The sequence below is a fragment of the Protopterus annectens genome, chromosome 4.part1 (assembly GCF_019279795.1).
Source record: "Protopterus annectens isolate FY-2018-M chromosome 4.part1, PAN1.0, whole genome shotgun sequence".
In the NCBI taxonomy this organism is placed as follows: domain Eukaryota; kingdom Metazoa; phylum Chordata; order Ceratodontiformes; family Protopteridae; genus Protopterus; species Protopterus annectens.
Genome location: NC_056734.1, coordinates 34,968,784 through 34,990,300, shown reverse-complemented (window position 1 = coordinate 34,990,300; position 21,517 = coordinate 34,968,784). Strand labels below are relative to the sequence as shown.

Below are 21,517 nucleotides of genomic sequence, written 5' to 3'. Positions count from 1 at the left end.
ATAGGAAATCAGTTTGGAAAAAACAGTCTACTTTCTTTCGATAGTATGCATCCTAGAACTGTTTTCTCAGGCATTGTTAAAAGTCAGTTTTTGAGAGTTCGTAGACTTTGTAAAGAGAAACAGTCTTTATTAGATGAAGCTGATTTCATGGAGATCTTGTTTCTACAAAAGGGCTATAATGCCACTATGGTGAAGAACATTAAACATGATATTATAGGTATACCATGTACGTTGATTGATCAGGTACCAGCTGCTGCCAATGAATCCACTGAATCTAGAAACTATCTTGGTAACAGGAAAGCTGGTGATTTTGATTCTGGAAAGGTTGTAAAGTATGTCACATATTATACTAGTGACATAGACATGATCAGAGAAGTCATATATAAGAACTGGAGTGTACTTATGTTAGATAATAACACCAAGATAATAGTAGGTGGAAAACCTAGTTTTTTATACAAGAATTGTAAGAATCTCAAAAGAATCTTATGCAATGATCGTGACACTGCTTTATGTCCTGTTGATGTAGTGCCAATTGTCCAGGGGACGCATCCTTGTAACCATTGCAGCAGGTGTATATATATATAACACATATCCAGGAATATAGAAATCCCTTGACTAATTATGAGTTTTTTCCTAAATTCTATGCAACTTGTAATACTAGGAATTTAATATATCTTGCTACCTGTGAGTTGTGTCAAGCCTTCTATGTGGGCATGACCACCAGGAGGCTGCAAGATCGGATATATAATCACCTGTATGATATACGCAAGGGTAAGGAAACTAATGCCCTGGCACATCATGTTAATTGAATATCCCTCACACAAGTTTTGTTTTAGAGTGTTACAAGTGATAGTACAGAAAGCACGGGGTGGTGATCTGGTTAATAAGTTGGCTGTAGCTGAGATAAAATGGATTTTCCAGTTAGGGGCACATTTATTTCCAGGTCTTAATAATTATGTGCCAATAAAACCCATACTTATATTAAATAATTCTTAATTGTTAGTTTTTAATATTTTAATCCCAATTTTATGAGATCTTTGATAAAATTAGTGCAGTTTTTTGTATATATATTTTTTAGATATTTAGTTAGTAGAGTTATTTGCTCTTTTGATATATATAATGTATGACTATGCTATTTGTATTAGGAGGAACTTTGCTCTGTCTTATATTGATTATGGATCTTTACACACATGAAATATATATATAACTACTTTTTATACATTCTTGTATATGATCCCAGACAACGAATGTTCCTTATATGAATTTCCTGCATGGTATACAATGATTACTGAATTGGTTTAGCCTCGGTATACACTGACAATGAAAGATATGTTATTTAATTGTTTAATTATTCAATTAATGGGGCAGTTTCCCTCTCTATTTCAGTATATAAGCATTATCATTTTTTGTATTAATTGTCTGATGAAGCGTAGGTTCCACTACGCGAAAGCGCTTACGTTTGTGTACTGGCTGTATGAAATAAATCGTTTGGATTTTGGGTTTTACCAGTGGTCTACGGAGTTTCTTTTCCTCAGTGGTTAGCTTTCCTTTTGGTTTGTTGCACTTGTAATGACAAGTTAGTAATGATAAATTATGTTCTGCAAATATGCTATGTTCCCTAAGACTGTTATGTCATATACCAAGTATGTTGCAATACACCAGAATGCAACAATGCAATCTCTGTAAAAAACTATACTCTAAAAATAAGCTATATATGTACTGCTAAGGGAAGCATGCCAGAGTACAACACGCCAAACTCTGGCATTGCAATGCCTATAAAACTTTTGTGTGGAACTTATGTATAAAGCCCATGACATTCATAATAAAGCATTACAAGAATAATTAAATGACACTCAAGAACACAATGCAACTAATCCTATCACTCTAACCTTAGAGATTTCAGTTCAGTGAACTGTCATATTTTGCCTGATAATATTCCTTTTAGTATAATGAAATTTCTGAAATTTTCAGTGAATAAGAGCTGTTTGGTCCATTGAAATATATATGGTTTCTACTTCTGGTGTACTGCAAAACTCAGAAAAAGATATATGTTGTGAATAACAGCCTGAAGAAAAAGTCATGCAACCACCCTTAATAATAACTGAATATAATGAAGCATGTTTTACTGTGGAAGCTAAATGAATGGAAAGTATACATTTGCTGTCTCAGTGTAAATCACAATATACTAGTTACCTGTAGAAAATTCTTTAAAATGTTTTTAAACAATTTTAATAGAGAAATCAGCTAAGAACCTCACACAGAGTTGAAGATTTACAATCAAACCTTTCAAATCAGTTGGGTGATACATTTGATGACATGGTACAGCTGCATTAGTATAGGGAGATATAGTCATGACATACCTTCAGTGAAAAAAAAAACATTGATTTATTTGTTGAAATATACTGATTCCCCAGGATTTAATCATTTATGTGTAGGCTCCATATGAAGCCTATATGCAGTTTACATTTGTTGGCAGTGGTGCTCAGCGAGCAGCAGTGTGCAACACAGTGCAATGCATATTAATGCTATGCACCATGTCTATGTCAGGTTTTGTGGCTGGCAACAGTGTTGCAGTCCTAGAAACTGTGTAAGTGAACATGGATAGCAATTTGTTTAAAGTAGAGCACAGATCACATATCTATATGGTACAGTAAAGACTATACAGTGAAAATGTGCTTTATGTCACTGTCCCACAAGGTGACATAACAATGAGGAGGATCCCTGTGTGAGATAAGTATCCTTACATGAATAATGCACAGGACATATATCAGGGATGTAACATATAATTGGGACAGGGTGCATATCGTGAAGCTGCAAACTGATATGCCTGAATATGAGTGTACTCTCAGCAGATGTGTCCAGCAAGTTGGGCACAAGTAAAGGTTCATGGAAAACATTACAAGAAGCAACCACAATCATTGACAATATCAGAATAATACCACCAGTAATCCCATGCCTCTGACATAACATATGTGATTTAGAGCGATAACAGATGAGTCTGTACACACACACACTTCAACAACTATTATGATACAGCCACACTCTATGAGGGTAACCATGCACATTGTCCTGGCACTGTAAAATATGCTGGAGGTGTTTTAGGAGGGACACTGCTATACCTGTATGTGATAGTATGGGCAAATCTATCTATCTATCTATATATATATATATATATATATATATATATATATATATATATGGCACAATCCACAGTCATGAATGATACATATGCCATTAATGTAGTCAAAGATCTGTGTATGTAGTGTGTGTCTAAGCAGAACAGGTAGCACACATGCATCTGGTTTAACAGCTTGACTGGTGTTCAGAAAGAATAGCTAGGTATGGCCAATAAGCTTTGTGACAGCTCACTGTGACAAAGGTGATACACTTCAGTTGCACATCACTGGAAGATGTGTAGGGAGATACATGAAGTAGGATGCATTGTACATTGTTATTAGTGTGATGAAGGCTGGGAACCATGAGGGATTATGGCCTGGATGTGGATGCCTTTCACATACACATTACTTGTGTTACATTCAAGGGAATATCAGCACTGTGACCACATGCTGCTGGATGTACCACTTACCATCTATCCAAAGATATAGGTCATATGCCTACTAGTCTGATTATATGGTGAGATGTCCACATTATACTTGAGTGGTGGACTTGTTTCCTGACTTAATAAATCCCTCATGTTTCTTGTCAATGCAGGTATTGTCCTAGCTGTGGCAGAATTTGTTGGTATGTCTTGATTTTGTCTGTATTATACTAATATCACAGTTGGGAGTCAATAATTGGTCATAATCTGCAGTCCTTTTCATCTGTTTGGACACAGAATGTGTATGTTATCTGTGATGTCCATCATTTAACTAATGAACAGGAAAGAGCCTAGCAGACAGCCCTGATGTACAGACTTGATCACTGGACCTGAGCTATAGATCATGTCACACATTTCAACATAGTGAAATGTCATGTATGTCAAACACTGGTCTATCCATTTGGTGATATAGCTGTTTATGGACACTTATGACAGTGTTGGTTGAATATTTCAGTGTGGATTTGTGTCAAATGGCTTGATCTGGTCAAGTTCCACAAGATGACACTGTTGTCATCATGCATGCCCTCAGTGACCTCTTTGAAGACATCTATCCACAGCACAACTCTGACTTGGAGTGTCTCAGACAACACTTTATAACTGATGACATCAGCAGTGTCTGTTGAATAGAATATAACAGTGTCCCATATACTGGTGTAAAATGTTCTCTGTAATGTCAAGCAAGAGCTCTCACACACGCACACATGCACACACACACACACACACGCACACACACATACACACACACACACACACACACACACACACACACACACACACACACACACACACACACACACACACACAGTTGACTACAATGAGAATAGAAAGAACACTAAGCCACAGAGTATGATTCTGTAAAGACTTTGCAAGTAGCAATTACAAGAAGAGTTTGTTTTTAGCAGTGTTGGAGGTCTGTTCAAGCAAACAATAAAAACTAAACTGCATTACCATACCTTCTACAGGTATGATGAAATGAGCTAAGCGATTCACCATGCTATGGAAGAGGTTATATCCTTCTATGAGACGAAAGCATTTTTCAGTTACTGCTGAGGACAGGTCCTGTTGCACAGTTAATGGGGACTGGCTCATGTAACTAACAGGGGATGTTGATTGTACAACATCACTAACAACCTACTATCCAAATAACCCAAAGTCTTGGGCTTCAGGAAAATGTCTCATTCCTTAGCAACTGGTACCATTTAATACAACTACCATCTGCAACCACACAGTATCAGTTAGATGTATATACATATATACATATATATATATATATATATATATATATATATATATATATTTTTTTTTTTTTTAACTTTCAATGATTTTCAAACATAAACATCAAAAAAATCATAAGAAACATTATGCAAAGATTTAACAGCATAACTTATATACACTATATACACTGTCCAGCTTATTATAGTTCAAATACAGTTCCTTTTTCATACAATTACATCTTTAATTGAAATATATCTTAACTTTTGTTTCTTAAGTGAATATAGGCTAGATCGCATTCTCTAAAGATCAGGGATCAGTCAGACATATCGACTCTTAACCTTATTACTGCTAAAGTTCTGAGAGATCAAAGAGAAAAAGACCACCGCTGAAAATGGCAGCGTCGTTGTTAAAATAGATAGACCGACAGTAAGTGTACTTGAACTGGAAGATTGCTTGTCCACAAAAGTTGCCGCATGAAAAAAAAAAAAGACATGCCCTACAGATTCTGAAGGTCTGCAGCTGCAAAGTTGTAATTAAAGCCTTCCACTATTTCTTTTTGTCTTATTTCTCATATTGTTTAACACCTGGAAGTGTCATGATGTCAGAACATTTACACTAATGGAAAGCACTTGTTTCAGAGTTACGCTCGAGCAGAGATGTTGCATTGTTCTCATCCCCTTTTGTCTTCTGATACTCAAGCTCCTTTTGTAGTTCTTTCCTTTTTGTTTGCATCTCATCTTTACCAGATTCCATGGTGATGTCTGAAAGGTACAGAGGAGTCCTTCCTGCAGATTGTTACAGGCTATAGTTTCTAACATGTGTACAGAGAGAAATCTCATGGAGATATGATGTCATGGTCACTGACTGGATGGCAAGTTTACTCGTTTTATTGAAATATTACTAAAAAAAGGCAGTTTGTTGCCACTGACAGAGGCTGTAAGTCTGTCATCAGTCTTTTACATCCAGCTGTGTTACCATTAGCTCACAACATGAGACCTTTGAGACATGTCTATATTACATAATCGAACTTTTAAAAGTTTGAATGTCATATAGTCAACACCATATGATTGAACTTTTAAAAGTTCAAAAATGAAATAAATAAATAAACCAAAGAAAAAACCTACCTGAATGGCTTAAGAAGTGGGACAAGCCCCCCCCTGCACTCCCCACGTACCACACTCTTTAAATATACCAACTCTGAGATCGCACTACAGTGCAGAAAAGGCAAATCTTCCCATTCCGCACAGTACGGAGATCTCCATTGAAGAGTTTGAACTTTTAAAAGTTCGATCATATGGTGTCGACCATATGACGTTCAAACTTAAAAGTTCGACAACGAGATATAGACCCTTTGAGACAGCGTACTTATGGTAATTCTCTTTTTTATTCTTTGCCATTACATAGGGGGAATAGAGGTAGTCAGCACAACTTGTTTCAGAAATATGGTATGCATTTTAGAATATTATCCAGAAACTTACAATGTTTATTCCTCTAATGGAAACCCTGTCAATCAAGGATTGTGCATGGACAGACATATGTGGCTGTGAGGACATTTTTTAATAGGTTGGGTTAAAATCGGTTATACTGTCTTCTTCAAAGTTACAGTTTTAAATGTTTTTCCCTGTTGCTTATTATAAGATACAACACCTTTTTTTTAAAGTCATTATGGGATGTGGAACAAGCAGACTGATATGCCTTTAATGATTTTAGTTGGCAATTTTCTTCTTTTGGGTCATCTGTTGTACTTTTCAGAGTGGATGGCTGAAAGAAAGGATAACTTTAGGCATTTCCAGAATGTTTTTGGGTGCTGGACAATGTGCCCTTTTCTGACATTTGTAAATGAGCACATGAAGTTTTGATATACTGGATGCTCAGATTAGATTTTTCTAATGAAGCTTTTTTCCCCAACTAGTACACACATGGGTTGTTTCTCATTAACAGCATTCTCTTCTGTGACCTCAACATACTGTAGTCAGAGAGTATAACTTGTATAATGATTCTGTTTTCTTAAAATGGTCTGTTAATTATTAATAGTTGTCTTTTTGGCAGATAAGATGCCCATTTTTATTCACAGATGTATGCTATAACTGGCAATAAAATGGATATAATTTGCAGGATGATAAAATATCTTACTGTTTAAATGTTTTCTCATTTTGCTTTATGGGCTTCACTGGCTGACTAAATCAGGTTAGTGAGGGTTCTGTGAATTTTGTCTATTTAATTTTATCCATACTTTTCAAGTAAGGGACAACAATTTTTAGATCAGTAGAGACCATTACTAGGTCTTTTTCTTTTTTTCATTATGGAGACTGGTCAGCTATGTTCATTTTGTCATTGACACATGCCAACCTTTATCAATTGGGATGTTTTACTGCTTCAGGTATAGTGTGAGCTCCATTTTTATTAGGTTAAGGCATAGGAGATGGATCCAATTTTTAATGAATAGCCTACAGTGTGGGGTGCTGAGCAGCAACTTGTCGGGCAATGGAATAGGGGTGAGAGAGCTATATCAAGTTGGTATGTCATATGACAAGAGTCAGTAGCATTGTGAAAGGGATTCCTAGGAGGAGAGTATTGCACCCTAACTGGAGGCACCCGAGTGGTGTTTTAATTTAGAATCTGAAAGTGGGGGGCAGCAAATAGTGGTTGGAAGTACATTAAAATGATTAAGTTTATTATCCAGAATGTGATGGAAATAAATAGTTAAATAACTAGTGCAAATATTATCTGAAGATTAGGGAGGGGACAAGTTCATATAGCTTCACTACAGGAAAGAAAGATTTCTGAAGTGGAAGTACATAATCTGGAATCTAGTGCATATCAGGCAATAAGACAGGATTCACATGGTGAGTGTGAAGTGAGGGCTAGAAAATTCTAGATAAAAAGGTTTTGGCTGGAAAGTCCACAAAATAAAGGAGGTGATGTAATGATAAGACGAAGGTTAAAAGAGGCAGAATTAATTTTATGGCATTTTTATGGACAGAGAAACATTCTAGTAAGATATTATTGGGTTTGGACTGCACATGAAAGAAATGGGGAGAGAAGATGAGAGACTTAAGAGAGGACAGAAATTTGAATGTAACTTTCCAAGACATTTTAAACAGAGGGTTTGAGGTGACTGAGTGATCAGGAATGCATTGTAGCACCTTTGTATTGCAGATGCATGATGGAAGTCTTTCAGATGCCTGCAGATTAAGAGGGAAATAACATAGTTTCTTTCTCAAGAGATATGCCTAAACATGGTTGTAGATTGGATTTCTGGTTAGTGGATGAAGAAGGAACTGTAGGAATCCCTGATGTCTTTCTATGTGAGATGGAAATTTCTGACCACAATACTTTACTGATTTCCTGGATGACTTTTGAAGAAAAGTAGAGTAGATGGAAATGTAATGGGGCATACTGGTCACGGGACCACGTATCTCCAAGTGTAAGGGTGGTTTTACAAGTGCTAATGGAGAACCCAACAGGGGTTACTATGGTTCTCCATGATCATATGATCATATGAGACATATTTTAGCATGGAGGGATAGGCTTATTGCAGGATGAGACAAACAAAGAGGAGGGGTTATAATGAATTGCATGAGAGATTATAGTGTATCTAGGCTTATTTAAGAAAAAAAGGAATACATACTGTGCAGAAAAATAAAGGAAATAATGTACTATGTTCCTTGCACTTGATATCCAAAGATTTGATTCTACAGCAGTTTTGTTATTTTGATAAGGAATAGAGCACATCAGCTGCCAGTAGAACTTATGTACATTTTTTTTTTCTGGTTGGCAAGGCTTATTTTTTGTCAGGTCCAACATTCAATTCATTGAGTCGAGGGTGATAAGTATCTTTAAAGGTACATCACTGCATGTAAGTTACAATGGGGTTCACAATAGGAGAAGGATAATATTTTATACTTGCTTTTCATTAGCACAGCAAATTGCAATTCATTTTTTTTTTCATTTAGACAGCTTTAGAATCTGCACAAAATGTTGACATTAGTTGCTTCAGTTAACTATAGCTAAGTCATCCTTCTTAACTCAACTTACTTTTTTATGTATGCTAAGTCATTTCAGCTGTTGTAGGTTGGCACGGTGACAGAGTGGATACTGCTGTTCCCTCAGAGCAAGAGGTTCTGTAATTTGATTCTTAGCTGGGGTGCCTCCAAGGTGGAGTACTATGCATGGCCTTCCTGTATTCTCAGATATTTTATTTGGGTGCTAATTTTTTCTCCCACACTGCAAAGACATGCATTAGGTGGATAAGACACTCTAAGAGGCAGTAGGTGTGTGTGTGAGCATACCATGTGAGTGGTATGGAAAAAGAACCACAGCAGCACTAGCCACATGGCAGTGTGAAACTTGGCTCTGAATGATTGTCACTGTTAAAGTGACACCATTCCCCATATAGTAAATGGAGTTGTCGATGGATGGATTTCTGCAATTGTGCTCTCTGTTTTATGATATATGATAACTTTTCTGTTGCATTATGCAAATTATTAAATGTTATAATCTTAATAAAGAGTAAACAAAAATGACCAAGGGCAGAGATTTATTTTTATTAAGGGAAATGCTATTTTATGACTGAAATTCTGTAAATTGTATTGTTGATCCTAAGATATGATATCCAGTCATTACTGTGATACCAGTATAATTTTCTAATGCATTCATACAGAAGCAAGCTGAACAAAAGATTCTTAGAAGAGAACCCTGAGCAAAGCAAATGGACAGGTGAAATGTGCTAAATATCAAGAGAAATTGAAGCTGTGCTCTGGGATTTGCAAATGTTTTCTCTGCTTGTGGCAAATTTGGGATAGTTAATTAGTGTAATGGAGAGAATCTCTGACTTACAGACAGTGTAAAGCCACACAGAGAACTGTCATCTGTGAAATAAACAGAGTGCAGTCAGACCTGATGCTAAGGTTCTTCCTACCAGCCCATGCATTGTGGTAGCATAGACTACTTCCTACGTGTATACAGATGTGCGTGCAAACAAACACACACAGACAGATGCTTGCATGACCAGATGCATGTGTGAATGCATACACATGCACATACACACATTCAAGCATCCAAAAGCAAGCTTCCATAGACTCACTGATGGAAACACTCACCTGCATATACGCATGCATGCTCCAACATACACACACACACACACACACACACACACACACACACACACACACACACACACACACACACACACACACACACACACACACACCGACTCACACATACCCTCATGGCTCATTTATATTTACATGTACAGTCTCTATTCTCAAAAGAGTGACTGGATGAACACTATCAAAGGGACAGCATTCACTATTCCCTGTTAGAGAAAAAAAATATCTTAGCAGACAAGATCCAGGCTGCTGATTTAGCCTAGAGCAGTGGTAATTTCTGGGAAGAAAACATGTCTTAATGAGGTTTGGTAACAGACCTATTTCTCCAGGAGCATCTTCAGATGGGGATTTTGATTGAAATAGTAAGGGGTCTTAGGAGGGTAAGGGAAGAGGTTAGTTGGGAGGAAGGTTAAATAGGAAAGAAGGATGATTGGGAGGAAGTGAGATAAGTGTAGCGAGGAGCCTAATAAGTTTTGGGAGAGCATAGCTGGGTAAGAAATCACATTTTGGTGTGAACTTGCTATGACAGGTTCTACGTTCTAGACTATCTGTAGGTATTTTGGAGACAAGGTAGGCCTTGGGGAATAGTGGGGCACATTGGTGCTTGAGTTTGAGCTGTCTTGAGGTTTGTGTGGGCTGCTATTATAAGTTGGTGCATTGCTTCATGCTTGTGGTATAATGGTTTCAATTAAGGAGTTGCTATGGTGCTTAGTTTTATAGCAGACTAGCTGTTTACAGCTAGGTAGGCCTTGGGGAATAGTAGGGCACATTGGTGCTTGAGTTTGAGCTGTCTTGGGGTTTGTATGGGCTGCTATTATAAGTTGGCACATTGCTTCATGCTTGTGGTATAATGGTTTCAGTTAAGGAGTTGCTATAGTGCTTGGTTTTATAGCAGACAAGCTGCTTAGGGCTGTGTTTGGTAAAACAATAGTATGGAAGTGTAAAAGAATTTTAGTCTTCAATGGTTGGTATCCTTAGCTGTCTTTCCAGTGGCTTGTTGAGTGTTGAAGTTTGTTAACTTTAAACAGTGAAAAGTAGTATCAGAAAAGGCTTATAAAATAACTCAATAAGATTAAGTCGTCTTTAATTTTTATTTTATTTATTTTTTTTTTTGAGGAGTTCATTGGTAGCTGGAGCAGTTGGAAAGCTTGTTTCAGGGCCAAAGCAGCAACAACAGCTGAAGGAGCTCTTCCATGCAGGAGACAGTGGGTACACATACTGGTTATATGTCTGCATTTTCCGGACTGTCTAGGTTTTGCCCACGTCTAGATTTCTGCCTCGTATTTTGGTTTGTTCATCATAAAATTTACGATTTTTGGAAAATGACTGGGATGGTAGGAGGACTGAAGCCACTAAATAATAAATAAAGTAAATAATCACAGGCATTTCAGACTTCGTGTACTTTGAGTAAATGCATGCAGGGATGAATGTGCTAGTTCCTGTGGCTTTCTCAATTATAGGAGCTATATTTAAAATATGTCTCTATCTTGGCCCTTTGTCCCCTATTCTGGGAGACTTTGTCTGGAATTTTGCTGATAGAGGTGGAGATATATAGAGGTGAGCTGGGGGTCATTTTCATTGTGTGGTGCTTATGGTTGTTGGTTGTTGGTGAGCACGTGTGGAATCGTGCTGACCGTTACAGGGGTAAGGGGAGGGTTGGGATGTCAGACATCTCAACTGCACAGAGTTTTGCTTCATAATTTTGGTTCAGTTTGTCTTAGGACTGTGGAGATTTCATTACTGTCAAGTCTGGGCAGTTTGTGCTTATTTGCTGGTACTTTTGTTTGTTCCTTTTGGTTGGTGATGGTGGCAGAGCTGGGATTCAGAGCGCACACCAGTGAATCACTTGAAAAAGTCGTGACTTGAGTAGTAGGGGAGGCTGCTGTGGAGAGTTTGGTGGAATGATTGGTTGATGGGTGTTGCACCTCAGTGGTTTTATTGTCTGTCTTTTTGTTGGTGGTGGTAGAGTGTAGGATGCCAGAGAGGGATGGCCATGATCATGCATGTGCATAGCGAACTCTGGATAAGGAAGGCCCAGTTTTATATAATGTTAAATGCTAAGTTTAGAGACAGATAGTTACAGACTCTTTATTTTGTGATGTTGCCCTCTCATTTCAGTATGTTTTTGTGTTGAGAGATGTTCTTGTTGTCAGATATGTTGATTAGTGTATGGGGGGATGGGTTAAATGATTTCTCTCCTGTATTCATGTTATAGCATAGCCTTTTGTTATATGACTTCCTGACTTTTTGGAAAATTCATGCAAATGCTTAGCCACTAATTTTACGACGTTGTTAACTTTATAAGAGCAATGCTTTGGTCCTCATAATTGTCCTACTTTTGTTGTGGCTTTGTCCAGGTTTCTTGTGAGAGGTTGACCAGTATGCTCTGATGTTTGCAAAGCTCTGGATATTGTAGAAGGGCCAGATATCAGTTGAGCCGCGAATAGTTTTGCGGGCTGCAAGTGGTTGTCAGTGATGTCTTCCTGTGCATTAATTGTGTAGTAGGGGTGTTTGTTCATGGGCTGATGAGCTTTAGCAGGGTATAAAATATGCATAATATATTTAGAATCGGAGTTATGCACATGAATGAAAGTCACATGGCTTGGTGTTGACATCACAGTGCTGTCATTTGAGCTTTTCAATACTAGTACAGCACCTTAAAACTAATAAAAATAATAATAAGATGGATAATGGCAGACAGTCAAGTTATAGGCTTTGGATCCTTTGGGGAATACAGGCCAGTGCAAGCCAATGATTTCACCAGCATGTTAAATTTGTAGTAGGTTTGGTGGCAAGGGGTGGGGGATAGCAGGGAAGCATGGGTGAACTGTATGTGCCTGTCTTAAAATAATAATAATAATACATATGAGGGGAGGGGGAAGGAGCAATGGAGTGGTTTTGTAAGAGTTATACAAAGGAAAGTGTTTTAACACTCACTTGTTAAATATGTAAAGTACCACAGCTGAAAGAACACTGATTTTGTTGACATTCTGGCCCTAAGAGATTCAAGTGTGTGGCTAAGAGGTGGAGAGGTACAGTAGCTACTGTGGGTGAGGGGGAAGAGTCTTGGTGACAAATTCTGTTGGTGGTTTTGCATAACTGATAATCTCTCATATCCAGAATGGAGAATATCAGACATAGCATGACACAAATGGGGCATGAGATGAAACACACAATGCTAAGGGCTTGTTAGCAATATCCGCTAGGAGGGTCACAGGAGGGTTAAAGTATGCTGCTTGCTTATATAACTATATAAAAAAAGTAAAAGAAGGGTAGTTTAGGAGGTGGTATGGAGATTAATACATAATGGAAAGGATAGACAGGAGTTTGGCAATAAAATGCTTTTTTTTCTAACTGATACAGTACTTATCATGTGTTTTTGTAGAATGCTGCCACTTTGTGGAGCAAATGGGCAATACGTGGAACATTTTTTATTGCCGCATTAACAACCTTAACTATGAGGGTCATAGGACAGTTAACCAATGATAGCTTTATTTACAGAACTGGACTTTTACTGAAAGAATGATTCAGTTTGAACATAAACTGTTATGACCCTAAATGATGAATGTTCCTTGGGATGCCATAATCAGGAGGTATGGGTATGTTGTGGAGGTATAGCGCTTGTTGTGTTAGCATCTTACCTGTCAGTACTGTGGGCATGTTGGGTTACAGTCATTTATAGGACAAAGCATAGGGGTGAAAGTGCCAAGGCTGCACTGTCTTGGGGAAGGGGGCTGCAGATCAGTGTAATGGCTGTGCAGTTGATGAACAAGGTAGGCCCCTGACAGCGCTTAATGTTGTCATTAAAACATTTTGGATATATGTGTGCTGAAAATTTAGTATCTTTCTTTTGCAGGTGGGGAAGCACCGAGTGGGCATTAGTTGGTGACCAGAAGCAAGTGGGCTCAAAAGGAGATGGAGGCTGTTGCAGTGGGTGCCCAACTGAGACCACAGATGGGAGAGTGCAGAGTCAGCAAGAATCAGTGGTCTGAAGGAAGTTGTTTTGAAACATAAGGAATTTTGTTACGGTGGATGTTTTGGGTGCTGGAGGAGTGCGCAATGAGGTCAGATGTAATCTTAATTTATTTAGTGCTCATTAAGGCATGGCAGAGTTGGTGCACCTTGGGGTAGTGTGGGGCAAGTGAGGAAGCTTACTGGAAGCATAGTGCAGCAGGGTTGAGTATTGTTTAGTGGGAGTATGAGGTTTTCACAGGTGGGGTGGAGTCGCATCAATCATAGGATCATAGAAAGTTACTAGACTACTGGCACTAGGGTTCTTACAAGCTAGCCAAGTTCTACATGCAGCATCTATGGCTTTAGGTCTAAGGGGTTATCTGAGGAACCTCTGTGGTGAATTTGTGGTTTATTTACAAAGTGTGATATCTTCTGAAAGACAAATCTGACCCTCAAGCAGGTTAGTAATGTTACATAGCAGGTTAAGGCTTTAGAGTGAGTAATGCACACAGCATTTGACTTGCGCTTTGGGCTGATAACAATAGGTGGTTTGGTATGTGTACGACTTTAAAGCAGGTGGGGTTGATGTAGAATTGTGGGTAGGAGGAGTAGGGTCCTTTATGGGCTATGCAGTACTAGAAGGTTTAAATAAGGCATTTAAGCTTGCTGCAGGGTTTGGGGTACCTTTTATAAGGAAGGCTTACTGTAGGAGATTGCCAAATTGGTTAAGTTTTTGTTGCAGCTCATGGTGGGAAAGACTGTGGTGGGAGATTTTAGTTTGTTTAGCTTGGGAACAAGATAAGGTAGTCAATTTGGAGAAGGAGGATTTAGCTGTGAGTAGTGCAGTTGTATGGGACTAGGCTGTGTGAACTCACAAAATTTTGGCTGATGGTTCATTGGTTTGCAGAGATGGGGTAGGTGATTGTGTGAAGTCTGACCGACATCAACTTGTGACAAAATATGGTTTTGAGGGATCACACTGGCAATTAGAGGTTTATTGGGCTACAGTTCATATGGCTTTTATTTTATGGATGTATTGAAGGCATTCTGATGGTGGTTTGTTGGTCAATAAATGTTATCAACACCAAAACAAGGGTTACCTTTCAGGTATGATACATTGTTGGAGTACTTCATTACTGGGCATCATAGGCCGGTATATGTTGCTGGAGTACTTCATTGCTGGGCATCATAGGTGAGTTTTCAGGAACTGGTTCATGGAGGAATTGGGTAAAGGAGCATACCTCTATTGCACAGTTTTTTTTCCCAGAATGTCCAAATTTTGGCCTTATAATTTTGGTCCATTTTCTTATAAACTTCTGGTTTTCTGGCAATTAGTGTCAAATCATTAAAGTGAGGTTAGAGAATTCCCTTCAAAAATTCATGCTACTGCAAACTTATTGCATCTTTCTAAGTTTGCAACAGCAATATTTAAAGGGCTTTCATTGGATTTCTTGGTCTAAGAAGCTGGGATGTATGTAATGGAGTTGTATATTTTTCACAAAGCAATTTTGGCGGAGTGGAGTTATAGGAAGAACAGCACTAAGACATGCCTAGTGAGGGGGGAGGCACAGTCAAGTTGTGGCCATGGCAGGATGGGTCATGATTAACTTATTTTAGGAGTATTGTGTTGGTAGGGCACAGGAGCATACATGGGAGCTAAAGAGCATGTGACTTGGGATGTAGATGCAGGTAGTACACCTGAGTCACTGGCATTATAGCTCAGGGGAATGATTAGGGCTGGGGGATAATGTTCTGTTGGCCAAGACTTTAAATGGATTAATTGAAAGTGTATTCAGTTGGTATATATGATGTGTACAGCTTTTGATGTGCTGGTTTTCTAGGGGAGAGGTTATCCACTCATTTTGGGTGCATTAGTGGGTCACTGGATTTAGTGAGGGAGGAAAATTCATTAAAAAAATGGCCATTCTTTTATCTGTTGGGGAGGCTAAAGGGGCTTCAGTAGGCCTTGGCAGCATGCAGCTGGACTTGCATTGTTTCTTGTGGCATGACAGCTCCTTACAGTCTTTGGGGTACATTTGCAAGGTTACAATGTGGGAGTAATTCTGGAATTAACAGTTGGAAGGATAAATAATTGATGATTTAATGAGGTATATCAAAGAATGGGTATTGTGTGGTCAGGGGTAGAAGTGTGGTTAAGTTGGCCTTGAGGGAGGGTTCATCGGTTTAAGTTCAACTATTTAGACAACTAGTGGCTTTGGAGATTTGTATGCTAAGGTACTGGGGGGAAGAGGACAGGGTTCCAGTTTGGTTCAGAGGATATGGCATACATCAAATGACTCTGATTAGACCTTGAGGTATGGTTAGTTTTGTTTTGGGGGTGTGTTGGAAGTTTTGGAATGAAGGCGGGGGAACAGCCTGGTCAGGCTGGTGGGCAGAGAAGAGGGTCAGGCTTGTCCCTCTTCTGTTCCCCCTCTGGTGTTGGAGGTTCATTTCAATGAGTTAGGAAATGCAAGTAAGTGGTTGGATGTTACTTGACAAGTATAAGTAAGCAAATGGAGATGAGTGCACTGCCTATTTGGTGGATGGTTATTTCAAGGCGTTGGGAAAATCAACTGAGCAGTTGGATGCTGCTTGATAAGTAAAGTAAGTGAGTGGAGGTAAAGATGCTGCTTAACTGGTCAAAGTCATGCTGCCCTAAGTTACTTGTTTAATGGGTGTTTATGCTGTGATTAATAAATGGAAATATTACTTGGTCAATGAAGTTATGTTTATGGAATTTTAAAAAAGGTCATCAAATGTCATTTGGTGTGATGTGTGTTTATTGAAGGGGACCTAGACAAATGGGGTATGGTAACAGACCAATTTCTCTAGGGACATCTTCAGATGGGGATCTTGATTGAAATAGTAAGGGGTTTTAGGAAGGGGAAGAAGCTAGTTGAGAGGAGGGTTAAATAGGAAAGTAGGATGATTGCGAGGAAGTGAGATAATTGTAATGAGGGTCCTAATACGTTTTGGAAGAGTGTAGCTGGGTAAGGAATCACATTTTGGCATGAAGTTGCTACCCATCCTCCCCTCCCTGTTTGGAGTATTGGGGATTGTGTGGTATATTTCTTTGGAAGACAGAGAAGAGGGTCAGGCTTGTCCCTCTTCTGTTCTCCCTCTGGGGTTGGAAGTTCATTTCAATGAGATGGGAAATGCAAGTGAGCGGTTGGATGCTGTTGATAAATAAAGTATGCAAGTGGAAGCAAGGATGCTGCTTACTTGGTTGGGGTGAGCAGCGTTGTGCTGCCCTAACTTAACTGTTATATGGATGTTATGAAATTCAAGTGAGCAGTGGGAGGCTGCTTGATAAGTAAAAGTAAGTGAGTAGAGGAAAGGATGCTGCTTACTTGGTTAGGGTAAGTGGGGTCACGCTGCCCTAAGTTAATTGTTGTATGGATTTTTATGCTGTGATTAATAAATGAAAATATTAGTTGGTCAATGAAGTTATGGTTATAGAATTTTAATAAAGGTCATCAAATGTCATTTGGTGTGATTTATTGAAGGGGAACTGGACAATTAGTATTACCCACTCATCTAGACCACTGCATTAGCTTGCAGCTTCCCCATTGAGATCTCTGTCCATGGTATGGCTTTATCACAGGACAACTGTAGCAGTAGGTCTGTATCTGAATCAGAAAGTCTTACTACAATGTGGAATCCTTTGGGGTTAATGCTTCAGCATCACACACAGCCTTTCTGAATCACATGTATTGTGACTGGATATTCTGGCCTAATAAGCCAAATTCCATGAAATGTTATCTTTCTGAACACATTTCTGGATTTCTTTTATTTTTTATTTTTCCTATTTTTTTTTGTATGGGAAAAAAATTCTTGAGAATGTAATCTGTAAAATGTCACTTTTCTGATATGAAGCCTGTAAGGTAAATAAGGGAAGGCCTGCATTCCCATGCATTGGTGTTTCTAATATGACATGTATGGTGAAAACTAGTAGTGAGAATCTTAAAAAGGAATCATATGATATAAAAAATGGAATCCTACTACTGCATTGCACACAAGTGACCCAAGCCACATGTACTAATGGTAAGCAACATGCACTACATCCTGTTTCAAGCCCAAGTAAATGGTGGGCTGCCACAGCCTTAGCCTATAGTGCACATAGATATGTTTATGTATCTCTTTCTCTTTATACATATACACACATATATTATAGATAGATATATATATATATATATATGGATTCACTTCATAACATTGAAATATCAAAATACTGAAACTCAAAATACTGAAAGCTCAAAATACTGAATACTCAAAATACTGAAAACACATATTATGCGTAAACTCAGCTTAAACAACATAAATCATAACAATTTCTACCAAATATATGCAGGGGCAAGCCCCTGCACCCACACCCCCTGCTAATTAAATATATCAACTCCAAGATTGCACATAGTGTAGTTAAGTGCAATCTTGGAGTAGATATATATAATTAGCAGGGGTGTGCAGGGGCTTGCCCCTGCATATATTTGGTAGAAATTGTTATGATTTATGTTGTTTGAGGTGAGTTTACGCATAATATGTGTTTTCAGTATTTTGAGTTTCAGTATTTTGAGTATTCAGTATTATGAAGTTTTGTCATTTTCAGTATTTTGAAGTTTCAGTGTTATGAAGTGAATCCATATATATATATATATATATATATATATATATATATATATATATATAGATATATATAGATATATATATATATATATGGCACGGGCTAGTGGAAAATATATATATAGACATATATATATATATATATATATATATACATATATATACATATATATATATATATATATATATATATACACATATATATATATATATATATATATATATATATATATAGATATATATATATGGCACGGGCTAGTGGAAAAAACTTACAAAAAGTGAAAATATGTACTCCTGGATAGCTGATGATTAGTGTTTTGTTTTGGGAGTGAGGTGAGAGATGCAGCTTTCCTCATACACACACACACACACACACACACACACACACACACACACACACACACACACACACATCCGTGTGTGTGTCTGTTTGTGCAAATATTGGAATGGTTTAGTAGGTAACTATATGGAAAAACAAACAATAAACTGTTGTATGTTACTTTGTGCACATGCGTTGATAATGCATGCCACAAAGCATTTTATCTGTCTTCTGCTGATTAACCATTCCTGCATATAACACCAAAGGCATATCTAAGTAGAGACAAATAGGCAGCTGCTCTTGGTGCAAGGTGATGGGGCTCTAAAGGAAGTACCTGTATTCAGTTTCTAAATGCCAATACAGTATTTGCATTCAGGTCTGAAGCACTTTATCACTCTATTTGTGATATATTCAGTGCATAGGCACTCAGTAGTCTTCTGTGTGGCATAAAGCTGTAGCAAACTGTTATTATACTTTAAGAAGAAGTTTGGCACACATTTTTATTATTTTTTGATCCCCAAGAAATTTTTATGCATTTATTTTTGTTTCTCACCTAAAAGTTGAAGGGGTAACTAGATCAGGGAATATTGTCATACACCAGAATAGTTTGCTACAGCTTTGAGTAAGGCACCATTTCTGTCTTATTCTAGACTTGTTGTTCCTGTGTGATATCAGTGTCATGCTATATCTCAGAGACCTAAACCTCCTGGAAGTAGTTCAGCTCAAGATTTACTCAAGCGTGGAAAAATGGAGCAGCTGTGTTCTAGCAACAGTGACAATGGGCTATAGCAACCATTTCTAATATCTCTTATGATCATTTCTACAATAACTGTGAGCACAAGCAAGCAAATAATTGGTATGTATTTGTCTCTTCATCAGCTATACAGATTAATATCTATTCAGCTTAGTGTCTGAATCTGTCTCATTTGAACAGTGTGTTTTATGGGTTTACACTGGGGCTTAAGTAGCAACACATTAACACATGAGAAAATCTGGATCGTCTTTTTTCATAGGTTTGTGAGTACCTCCAAAATGGACATACTTTTCTGTATTCTAGCAGCCATGTATCCCAAAGGCAGATAGTTGTCAGTGTGCTTTAATGCCATGTCATTTTTTTTTTTTATCAGTTTATTGGCTCACACATCCAAGCCATCTGGTTCTTTTAGCAGATAAGAGCTAACAATGGCTGGATATCACAAATGTAGCCATGAAAGGATCCTGTTATATACTTCTGCAAGAGTGAAAAAGAGATATAACATACATATCCATAGAAAACTTTTCATGGAGAAAAGTGTAAAGTAGCATAAATAGGCTCTACTTACAGCCCAGAGGCATCCCCGCTCTTCACAAGCAGACTGACTTGTACCATCGTCAGGATAGCAGTCAATTTTTTCAGAATCCAACAATTCGCTAGAGATGGTCCATGCTACTGTATACGATGTTCCAAGATTCAGTGTCAGACCTGTGATCAGTGCATACTACAAAATATATGAAAACAACATATCTGAGAATAAATATACGACTTTTAAAAAAAAACAACAGCATTATTAAATTTACTATGTCTATGTACTATACAACATGCAAAATATAATGCAAACGGAATTTGCAGTCATTACAACTGTTATTCTCTTGCAGAAAGCTTTTATAGCTTTATATTCATAGTATTGCAATAAAACAAAAATGTTCTCTGGCTTACATGCAGTTTGTTTTCTTGAGAGGTTGAAATGCCTTTTCTGTTGAATTTATGGAGTTTTTCAACTGGGTAGTCATTCTTCTTATCAAAAGAAGACTTAACAGCTTACATTTGAAAAGGGGTGTTTTTCAAAAGCTGTCTTTTTGACTGAATACAGCACTTTAAGTAGTGGAAGAAAAATTTTACATTGCCTAAACTGTTTTTTTCACGTTTTTCCTGTTTTGTGTGTGTGTGTGTGTGTGTGTGTGTGTGTGTGTGTGTGTGTGTGTGTGTGTGTGTGTGTGTGTGTGTGTGTGTATGTGTGTGTGCGTATTATGAGAACAGGATTACATCAGCATTGCACTTGTCACATGTCATGCAGTGCTCTTGTAACTGATCATAAGTTACAGGAGAAAGTCTCCCAGCATCGGTGGTATAGATGGCTCCACATACCATAGAAATCCATTTTGTTTCATACTGCAAATGCAGTTCTTTGTGTAGGAGACTTTTATTCATATTATTAGCTTTCCTGAAGTGATGATTATAAAATAATCAGGTTTCACTTTTGTGAACTTACTTGTAGATTACTTACTTATTTTCTGTAGATGCAACCTAGCCTTTTTGAGTCTATTAAAAAGAAGATTCAAACTTAAAAACTTTGAAATATTTACAGTTTCATGACCTGCACACTTGCAATAAGTACCACTGAGTCTGCATTTGTTTATTCTACCATCAGATAAATAAACCCATTTTCTGCTACCAGTATCACAGGAAGATTACAGATGCAGTCTGTTGACAGCTTTATTTAGTCCTACTGTGATTCCTTAAGTGCCATACAGAGCATCTCTGAAGATTAATCATCTTGTATAGAGTTAAGTGCATTTACGCTGAATGTAAAATGTTCTAAATGAAGGACTTCTGGTGATATGCTTGATCCTTCAGTCTAACATAGAGAAAGAACTGATTTCTTTGAAACTGCTTTTAAAATTAACCTTTTTATTAATGTATACTTTTCAGCATATTTCTCT

At 37.7% G+C, this 21,517-nt stretch overlaps 1 protein-coding gene across 1 annotated transcript in view; it reads right to left on the bottom strand.

The window, feature by feature from the left end:
* LOC122800743 (maltase-glucoamylase, intestinal-like) overlaps positions 1–21,517 on the bottom strand; it is a 1,506,799-nt gene that overhangs the window by 855,239 nt on the left and 630,043 nt on the right. Inside the window, exon 25 of the mRNA XM_044069982.1 lies at positions 20,140–20,295. Coding sequence (XP_043925917.1) covers positions 20,140–20,295 — 156 coding nt within the window. The remainder of the gene's footprint in view (positions 1–20,139; positions 20,296–21,517) is intronic.